This window comes from Centruroides sculpturatus, unplaced genomic scaffold, assembly GCF_000671375.1.
Source record: "Centruroides sculpturatus isolate CEXI.00-Female unplaced genomic scaffold, Cexi_2.0 scaffold38, whole genome shotgun sequence".
NCBI classification, from domain to species: Eukaryota; Metazoa; Arthropoda; class Arachnida; order Scorpiones; family Buthidae; genus Centruroides; species Centruroides sculpturatus.
The window spans coordinates 856,491-867,896 of record NW_019384306.1 but is presented as its reverse complement, the minus strand read 5'-3'; the positions used below and the strand labels follow the sequence as shown (position 1 = coordinate 867,896).

General features: G+C 31.5%; 1 protein-coding gene across 1 annotated transcript in view; it reads left to right on the top strand.

Annotated features, from left to right (window-relative positions):
- LOC111619035 (structural maintenance of chromosomes flexible hinge domain-containing protein 1-like) overlaps positions 1-11,406 on the top strand; it is a 260,024-nt gene that overhangs the window by 194,580 nt on the left and 54,038 nt on the right. Inside the window, exon 33 of the mRNA XM_023360677.1 lies at positions 4,339-4,544. Within this exon, the coding sequence (XP_023216445.1) occupies positions 4,339-4,544 (206 nt within the window). The remainder of the gene's footprint in view (positions 1-4,338; positions 4,545-11,406) is intronic.

Sequence of the window (11,406 nt, the reverse complement as noted above, 5' to 3'; positions counted from 1 at the left end):
AGTTCAACATTCTGAACTACGACAGAGTTTGCTGCATTCTGCTGCAATAATTAACTTTAGACTGCTTGCAGCCACTTAATTGTTTACTTGGGCATTGTCATTGCATTTACATGAACTTCTTGTTAAGGATAACATCCTTTTAATAAACTCTATTGTAATACAAGAGCCCAATTGTACAGCAGACATCTGCTCGACCTTAGTTGTTAAATTCAATTTGATCGTAACTATTTTAACTGTTTAATATATTTTTATACTTCTTCTGTATAAATAACATTTGTTAATTCTTACAATGTATTTATGCTATTTAATCTAGTTTAACCTATATATTTGATATCATATGTTAACACTACTACTTTATTTTTAATTGTTTTTACAATCCATTGTTCTATCAAACTCATACTGTTTATTATCTTTTGTTTAATTATAATTTGTTCTTGTACTATTATATCTGATAATGCATCAAGCGGGATCAGGTTATGTACTTTTGTACCTCTAAATAAATGATTGATTGATTAATTGTATAACATCCTAATTTTAAAATGTCTGGATCAGCAATTTTGAAAAGGTGGCAACACTGCTTGTAACGATTTTTAATTCTAGAAAAAAAAATATATTTTTTTTTAATTTAAGTAATATGTGTTCTGTTTACATTAGAGCATTTGTGTTCAATTTTAAATTTTCATTCACCTGATGATGACAAATATAGGTTTGTTGAAAGCGTAGTAATATAAAAAATTTTACTAAGCAATGTGCTTCATAGTTGATTTATATTTTTAATTTCATTATCATTATTTTTTTTAATACAGCTGTCCCTTGATAATCCGACAGGTATGGGACCAAAGGGGTGTTGGATTACCAAAAGTGTCCAGATTACCGAAAATGATTACATATTTGGCATTGTTTTGCTAGCAGTAGCCAACAATATTCCCTACTCCAACTGTTTGAACAGAACTGCTCACGGAAAACACACGAAATATATGTTATCATGTAAGAATTGGATGGGAAGATTTACGTCACAACATGCTTCTGTGCAAGAAGACATGTAACGGGGACGGGTACCTTGACGGGAGGTGCATCAGACTACTGAGCATGTCGGATTACAAAACATCGGACTATCAAGGGACAGCTGTACTTTAATTATTGCAGTAGTTAAACATCTTAAAATTCTATAAACAAAATTTTAATGTTAATCTTATATACAATAGAATACTTAGTTTATATATATATATTATAATAGCTAATAAATCTAATAAAATATTTTTGATTATTGCATTATAAAGCTGTTCAAAAATTCTGAATATGCAGTCAAAGACCTGAAATCACCAAATGATATCATTATTAAATTTATTTTAGTTTTAAGTTATTTTTTATTCAGGGTATTAAATATTTACATGAAAAGTATATGAATAAGATCAGTGAATCTAATTATAGTGGTGCATCATACTTTAAATTTAATTCATTCCAATAGAACATTCAAAATTCAAAGCAATTTTTCTTAGTAGAAATAATGTAAAGTGAGTTAATTTATTCCCAGACCTCAAACAATACTCATTTCAATAAACTTAAAACAGCAAATATGCATAAGTTAAGGTAAAAAAATAGCACAAATAGGACAATTAAATGCCCTAATAATAAATTAAAACACAAAAACAAAAAATAAAATATGTAAATAAAGTGTAATAAAATTAAAATTGCATTTACTGGTCACACACTGTCAACTTTGACATCTTAAACATGTCTGCCGCCAGACCTGCCACATGTATACCACTTTCATGCTTTGCAATAAATTCCTTTTTCATAGCTTTTTTCAAGCCTTTCTCTTACTAGTTAGACTTTGTTGCTTCCACACACTTCTCAGATGCCATGATTAATAAGTAAAGGTGATATTAGGTTGAACAGAAAGTTTTTACATATTTTTAACAGTTGTCATTATTTGAGCCATTTACAGGCCAAATTGATTAACTCCACATTTTAAATTTCTCTAAAATTTAGTGTGAAAGCACTTGATATACTTGTAACTTTTTATATTCATAATAAGTTACCCTAATAATAAGGATTAATATTACTTAATGACAAAATTTTATTGGCCATCAAAAAAACTTTTATTTATTTCAGAAGCCAATCTAATTAACTCCATACTATAACATAAATCTGCTGGCGCATACTGCAGCATTGCAATTGCAGTGTGTGCTGACCAATGCCTTGTAGATAACAGTAAATTATTTAATGTTATCTCATTACAAAAAATAAGTGAAAGAAATTAGTCGCAGTCCAACTGCTGCAGAAGTATTGCTATGGAATATTGAATGTAAAACAATCATTCAATATTCCATAGCAATACTTCTGCAGCATGGAGCATTTTGGTGGTAATTGTTTTTTGAGAAATAAAAGTTATACTGTAATATCAACATGGACGAAACTAAAAATAATTTCTTTCATTCCTCCTATTAAACATGATTCTTATAAAAATTTAAGAACAAATTGACATGATGGGACCTCAAATACAGCTGACGATAAGACATCATTTACGTTGCTGGATAATCAATTTAAACAAAATAATAATAACCATTGTAACAGTAACAGAACAGTTATTATTCATTTTTGCAACAAATCTTTAATAAAAAATTATGATAATGATGTTTCTCTATAATAAAAAAACTATATGAAAACTGAATCTGACTGAACTGAATGTTTCTATGTTTTTCACTTGCCAAATTGATTAACTCCGTCAATCACACCAAAAGCATAATAATAATAATAATAATAATAACAATTATAGCATGTCTATGCTATCTTATACATTTTATATGTCATTAAATAAAAGCTACATCTACAATAATACATTCTACAATGTTTATTTGAATTTATACTTCAAAAGAAATTTTAAAAAAGAATATACAGTGGAACCTTGCTTAACAAGCACCTCACATAATGAGCAAAACAAATTATAAAAAATTGCCTCGCTTAATGAGCGATGTTTTACATAACAAGTGATGAGAAGAGGGAAAGTTCCAAATTGTGAGCATGCTCCATCAGTTAATTTAATGACAAATTTTAAATTAAATTTTAGAAATGTCTGAATTAAAAATTAACTATTTATAATTTTTAAATTTAATACGAGATGGAAGCATAACTGCCTACCTCTAGTCAAATTAATTAATTTCTAATATTTAATTATAGACTTTACATAGCCCAAGAATTTGGCATATTGTTTGGCATCTTCATCAGACATATCTGTGTTTTTTTTTTTTTTCTGCAAATCAAATTCTCATTCCAGATTGGTTTATTCCGCGCTAGAAGAAAAGATGATGATGATGATTCACACTTTTTAATAATGCACACTGTACAATTTTCTTTGAATAAACCAGTGGTGTACCGTGGGTGTCAGATGCCGGGGCGGAGGAAAATTTCGCCCCCTTATTTAGGTATTTCAATTTAAAAGACCAAAATTCAGTTTTATCACAGAACAAGCAATGAAAAATTCGGTGATAGTGTGGCAATCTGTTTAAAATAGTTCTATTGGATATTAGTGGTGTATATGAGCGCGAATGAATCGTACAAGCAAAAAAAAAGGTCAACAGGTTTCGCAGGAACTCCTCAGATGAAAAAGTTACTAGTTCACCCGGCGAGCTGAGTACCGGACTGTCCAGACGATAGCACTATCGTAGGTGCAATGCAAGTATAGATAAGGATGTTTCAAATTTTTACAAGATATTATTATTATTTATTGTGAAATTTTGCCGCCCCCTAAAAAGTGCCGCCCTCACTACAGTACGCCACTGTAATAAACGTTATACATAAAATATTTGAGTATTTTTTTTCAGTGTGGGATGCATTATCTTATTTTACATTAATTTTTATGGAAAAATTGTTTTGCTTAACAAGCGTTTCACATTACGAATACGATTCTGGAACGAATTATGCTCGTTAAGAGAGGTTCCATTGTATTACTTTATCACTTTTCTCCACTTTTTGTTTTATGAAGTTAATCAATTTGTCAAGTGAACAGCACATTTAACATAGATGTTTAATTTAATTATAATAGTTGTGAATTTTAACACATTATTGCCAATTTAAGATTATATTCTTTGTTCAGAAGCTTATTTTACACGTCCAGTGCATTTTTTCATTCCATGCGCAGTTCGAACTTTTAAGCATTGTTTAAACTCTAAAGCAAATTTTTTGTTGAATTTGGTATTTGAAGTACGAGGTACCACTGTATTTGTAAATTAAATTTCTAATGAAATATATTTTAAGAACTGGTTCTAAATACTTTATTGTGTTTTTATTGTATGTTAAATAAACTAAGTATATATTTAAATTAAATATTCATTTTAGTCAACAACCAGGAACTTGTCCAAATCGAATTTGTACTCACAGCTGTCGAGGCATATTTTCTTTGTGTGCTAAGGCATTTTTTGGTCGAACAGTAATTATGGGCCCATTGATAAAATTACATATGCCATGTGATCCAACTAAACCAGTATCACTAAATGTTGATTTCGATCAAAATTTCACCTACACTGTTGGAAAAGAGTTACCTGGTAAGTTACATTTGTCAAATCTGTTTTAATTGTTATCCTATGACTGTTATATGCATATAAAAGTTATTGTGAATTACTGTAAATAAAATTATAAACAAACATAATAATTAATTGTGTATTATCTATATTTAATTTAATCTTTTATTGAAAATAAGTTGTTTCTTTTATTTAATTTATATATATTTGAAAGTGGTGCATATTACAATTGGTTGTCAGTTGCTATTAATGAATATTGATGATAGTCATATATTATTGACTATATCATATTTACATAGACACAGGCATTGATCTATAAGGGACAGAGGGGACACATCCATTCAATATTTTTGTACTGGTAAATTGTTCTTCCTCCCAGTGTACTTTTATTTTATTGTGAAAATTCAGCTTTGGAGGGGTCATTTTTAGAGAAATTCGAAGAGAGAGAATGATTTAAATTCAAAAAGAAATCAATATTTTGTAACTTTGACAAATTTTTGAATCAACAGATGTAAAAACTTTCAATCTTGATAGGAAGTTCATTTCCTTTCTCTGATGACTAGTAAGTTGAATCAGAAACAGCCGCACACAAGACTTGGCTGGCTGTAGGCCGTTGACTCATATAAAAGGGATATTTTTCTGCCATTCCGGGTAGTCCATTAAAGAGGTTACCATACAGACTTTACATAGTCCATAGAAAGAGATTACCATATGATACAGGCAGTTCTACGAAGTCCAGAGGACAGAGTTTGCCATACTGTTCAGGAGTTTCTCCCTACTATTCAACGCAGTTCACCATACAATATATCTAAGTGCATCTAAAGAAGAAACTGTCATATAGTTCGATCATAGTAAAATAGAGAAATCATTGAAGTTACAATTCCTAAATGTCTCCAGGAAGGTAGTATGATCTATTTAGATTCATGTGAACTCTCTCTCACGGTATAGATTAAGGTTAGATGGTTGAATTTTCTCTCTCTCTAAATGGGTTCACTATATATATTTTTGCAATCTCTTTTAGTTGTAATATTATTAATATTTTTGTTCCTTTAAATATTTTGTTTTGATATTTAAATTTGGTCTCTTTGATGACTAATATCCATGCGTCTGCCCACTCCAAGTACTTGCGTTCTGCCACAGCCTACAATAAGAACAGCCTAGCCATTTGCTCTAAATACGTGTGTCGATTCCTGAGGCGGTTTGCACATAGTCCTCACTAGGAGCGCTGATAACCGGACTATTCGATCAAGTGATCAACGGTAATTCTGTAGCAAAGACGTGCTTTTGATAATTTAAAAAAAATTAAAATTTCGAAAATATTTTATATCAAGATATTGGTGAATTTTTAAAAGGTTTGATTTAAAATGGTTCATTGTTCTGTGCCATTTTGTACATCAAACAAATCGAAAAAAGATGGAACAAGTTTTCACGAATATCCCGCAGAAGAGAATTTACGTTTAAAATGGATAAAAGCTGTCAACAGAAAAGGTAAGATTTATTTAATTTTGTACAATTTATCTATTTATGCTTACAACTTATTTATAGATAGTATAACTAATAGATTTACTGTATAAGCTAACTATTTTTAAAATTTACAGATGAAAACAGTTCCAAACTATGGAAGCCAAGTGACTGGTCAGTTGTCTGCAGTAAGCACTTTCTAGAATCAGATTATAAACCAGGATTGAAAAAGAGAATATTGATTCAAAATGCTGTCCCAAGCGTTTTTCACAAATACCCATCCTATAAGCAGGTTGTTCATAAAGAAGCCAGAAGAGAAGTAAAAAAGATTAGTCCCAAGAAAGGAGTTTGTACTGGTACCAAACGAAAGCATGTTCAATCTAAACAAGTACATGATCAAGTCCCGTTAATGAGTCCAGTGGACAGAGCTGCTTTAGACTATGAAAGAAGGTTCTCTAGTTCCATACCCATGTGTAAACTTTCAGACTGTGACATAAGGCCATCTAGTTCTGCATCAAGTATAGATGTTTCTGTAGGGACAAATTATACAATGTTAAAACTGAAGTCTGACAAGAGAAGACTGAAAACTTTGGAACAGAAATGCAGGAGACAAGATCACACTATCAAGTGCCTATATGAAGAACAACATAGAATGAAAGCAGAAAATAAATTGTTAGCTGGAAAACTTGAAAAATATCATATAGAAAGCTTAGAGAATGACAGTGCCCAAGGTATGATACAATAATTAACGTGGTAACATATTAATATTCCTAATATCCTATTACATCAATATGGTACATTATAACACAAAATTGGTTTTATGTAGCCTACTATTGATTGTTTAACTTTTTTGGTTGATTTGTGTTAGCGACTAATAAAATTATATATACTTCTAGGTAACAGCAAAGCAGATTTCATACTTGAACAGCTGGTTGTTTACAATAAACAAAAGCCTCGTTGGAGCCACAACACAGTAAAATACTGTGTCTTATGGAGCAAAAAGTCTTCTAGGGCATATACGTTTGCTAGAAAAACTCCACTTTTATCATTACCATCAAAATCGACATTGAAAAGATATATAGGCTCTGTTTCTGGAGTTAGTGTGGGTTCCCTAATTAAGCAACGATTAACTCAGGAGGCAAAAAAGTTGTCACAAGTGGAAAAATTAGGTTCACTTATTTTGGATGAAATGACCATTAAACCTAATCAGCAGTATAACAAGCAAGCAGACGAAGTAGTGGGAACAGTAAAGATGAATGGCCTGGAAAAACAACTTGGACTTGAACATGTCACAGCAAATAGTCTCCTGTGTTTTGTGTTTTCAGGACTATCAAAAAATTTTCGAATTCCTGTTGCATATTTTTTTACCAGTGATTTAAAAGGTCAGGAACTTTATACTTTAACTTTAGATGTGATCCATTCAGTGGAGGCAGCAGNACACTGTTTATTTTTTCTAGTTGCCTGTGACCCTCTGAATTATTGCTATTTTTCTAACGTGTAGCGTGTCTGTAGCTCTTCGTAGAATAAAGACGTATAGAAGTTTCGTCCGTCTCCCGTTTACATCCTTGCTGGCTCAGTTTATCCAACTTCACCAACAAAAACACTTATTTTGGATGAAATGACCATTAAACCTAATCAGCAGTATAACAAGCAAGCAGACGAAATAGTGGGAACAGTAAAGATGAATGGCCTGGAAAAACAACTCGGACTTGAACATGTCACAGCAAATAGTCTCCTGTGTTTTGTGTTTTCAGGACTATCAAAAAATTTTCAAATTCCTGTTGCATATTTTTTACCAGTGATTTAAAAGGTCAGGAACTTTATACTTTAACTTTAGATGTGATCCATTCAGTGGAGGCAGCAGATCTAAAAGTACTCAGGATAGTTGCTGATGGCCATAGTAAAAATGTTAAGTTATTTGAATTACTTAGTGCTGTCAACCCTCCAATTCCGAAGATTCCACACCCAATGGACAATAATCGTTCAATATTCCTATCATATGATCCATGTCATATATTAAAAAATTTCTGGTCATTGCTTCTTTCTCCAAATAGGGTAATGGTGAATCGTGGAAAACATATTAGTGGTGTATTTCTCCGAAACTTGTTTCACCTACAGAGAGATAATGTTATTAAACCAGTAAGATGCTTAACTTTTAAACATGTCTACCCAACAAATTTTGATAAGATGAAGGTTAAGCATGCAGTGGACATATGCAGCCAAAATGTAATTGCTGCACTGAAGTTTTTACAGAAGCATGGACACAGGTTTGGAAACTTGAACTTTGTTGAGGCCGAGGGCACAATTGAGTATTTGGAAATGATGCAAAAATGGTTTGCTGTTCACAATATCAGCAATACTCAACACTACATTCATTCCAGAAATGCAACAGTGATGCAGTTTGTTTCTGCTAATGATGAAAGGCTCAATTGGTTGGAAGGCGAGTTTTTAGGATATTTACAGTCCTGGAAAGATAGCTGTGACAGTCCCAATGTTCAGTTTATTAGTAAGCAAACTTATGAAGCTACTTGCCTTACAACCAGATCCACTGTTCTGTGTATCAGGTATTTATTGGAGAATGGTTTTGATTTTATATTAACCAGAAAATTCAATTCAGATGATATAGAGAACCTTTTCAGTGGACTGCGGTCCATGTCTGGATTCAATGACCAGACAAACGCTTGTAGCATAATGCAAGGACTGCATACAATTCTTAAGACAGGATTAATTAGTGCATCCCTTGAAAGCAATGCAATAAGCTTAGCTTGTGAGGAATGGATACCTCCTGATGAAGACATGCCCATTATTGTAAATCAGGTATTATATTTTGATTAATAAATTACTTTAATAGACCTAAATAATAAAGTAATCATTACAATAATAATTTATTATTTTTAAAGGTATGCATGGATAAGAATCATACTATCAAAGAAGTTACTAAGCATATTGAGCCACAACTGAAACAGCTAGAGATTAAACCTTCCAATATTATAAAGCCAAACATTCAATCTGCTACAATGGCATACATTGCTGGATACTTAGTACGTATCACTGAAGAGAAGATTGAATGTTCTGACTGTTTGGACATACTTGCATCAGTGAAATCCCCTGCACCTATCATGGGCATAATAAATTTAAATGATCTAGGTGGGCTCTTATATCCAAAAGTAGAGTTTATTGGGTTTTTGCAGCAACTGGAGAAGGCCATTCGTGCAGGCTTACCATTTTTAATTCGACAACCAGCTGTGATGCATAATTTATGCAATATTATTCTTCCTTGGATGGAGAAAAATCCATTGTTTATGTGTGGTAAAGATGGACACCAAACTATACTGTGTAATGTAATTCTAAGAAAATTCATCAGACCCTACATTTCCAACTACACAAGAACTGTGAACGACACATATATTCGGGAGAATCGTAGATCCAAAACTTTAAATAATAAACCTTTATCGCGTAAACTAATAAAAGTGGCACCTCTATAAATATGGGATGCCCAGAACTGGTACAGGGATGATGAAAACTGATAATTTTTGTAATATTTTTAAAAATTTAAAATTTTGTTTATAAAATGTTAATATTAATAACAATTAATGTAATAAAGTAACAGAGAACATGTTTTTGTATTATTTTTACTATGTTTAATTGCTTTAAAAAATTGTAAGAATATAAGATATTTTTAAAGTTTAAACTTGTCTTAATGTGGCCAGAATAGGTACCCTATTCTGGCCTATTATTGCATTTAACCGTCTAGATAATTATTGATAATATGTCTATTGTTTTAGATAGTTATGCAGAAATCCGGGAAAAATCTTAATTAAAAAAATCAATAATTTGCTATATCCTAAGTTTGAATTTCTGTTTTGTTTTACGAATACATGACAGCATACAGCTAGGATAACTTAATCAGTGTGTGTTGTTATGGTCCGTTGTGTGGCTCCATCTAGCGTGAAAAAATATTTTCGCTTGGACACAACAACACAATGGAATTTCCCCCATTTGACTAGGCTGTTCTTATTGTAGGCTGTGGTTCTGCCTATTCGAAATTCCTCATTTACGCGTGTTAATCCGCGTTAAAATACGATTAACTGTTGGGAATCCTGACAGGAGACACAATTGTGAAATCATTGTCTCCACCTTTTTTACTAGCAANAATATTATAAAGCCAGACATTCAATCTGCTACAATGGCATACATTGCTGGATACTTAGTACGTATCACTGAAGAGAAGATTGAATGTTCTGACTGTTTGGACATACTTGCATCAGTGAAATCCCCTGCACCTATCATGGGCATAATAAATTTAAATGGTCTAGGTGGGCTCTTATATCCAAAAGTAGAGTTTATTGGGTTTTTGCAGCAACTGGAGAAGGCCATTCGTGCAGGCTTACCATTTTTAATTCGACAACCAGCTGTGATGCATAATTTATGCAATATTATTCTTCCTTGGATGGAGAAAAATCCATTGTTTATGTGTGGTAAAGATGGACACCAAAATATACTGTGTAATGTAATTCTAAGAAAATTCATCAGACCCTACATTTCCAACTACACAAGAACTGTGAACGACACATATATTCGGGAGAATCGTANTTTCCCCCATTTGACTAGGCTGTTCTTATTGTAGGCTGTGGTTCTGCCTATTCGAAATTCCTCATTTACGCGTGTTAATCCGCGTTAAAATACGATTAACTGTTGGGAATCCTGACAGGAGACACAATTGTGAAATCATTGTCTCCACCTTTTTTACTAGCAATGTAAGTCCCTCCACACTCAATATTTTTAGTAGATAAGTCATCCTTTAGACGACATTGAGCCAATCTTATGATTGTGGCATAGACATAGTTCTACATTCCTGACTTCTCACATTATACTATACTACAGAAATTAGGAGTAAAAATGAGTACTCTACACAATACATAAACCATATTTTTTATATTCACTCAAAGCTCAACGATTAGAAGCTTTTCTTGCTCATTGTCATTAGCCTCTCCAATATAAATAATCAAATCAATGCTGATGTACTGTACATACATGATAAAATCAATAATAATGCAGTATAAAAATTTTTTATAATAGTCCCTATATTGCTTCCAGCTCTTCATTTGAATGTAATTATAGTTGAAATACAACCAAATTTTATATGAAATAATTTTAATTAAATAATATGATGAGATCACTTAAAATAGATATAAAAACTCAACTTTGATATTTTTAAAAAATATTTTCAATTTTTTTTTTAATCTGATTTTTTTATTTAAATTAAAAGCATAAGAAGAACAGTTTTTGGAACAATTTATTTTTCTGGTGATCTTATAGTAAATCAGAAATGAGAATAAAAATTTTCAAACATTTTTCTATGAGTATTAATTGATGTTTAAATCATATCTGTTTTTTTTTTTTTTTTTTCTGGATACTATATAAA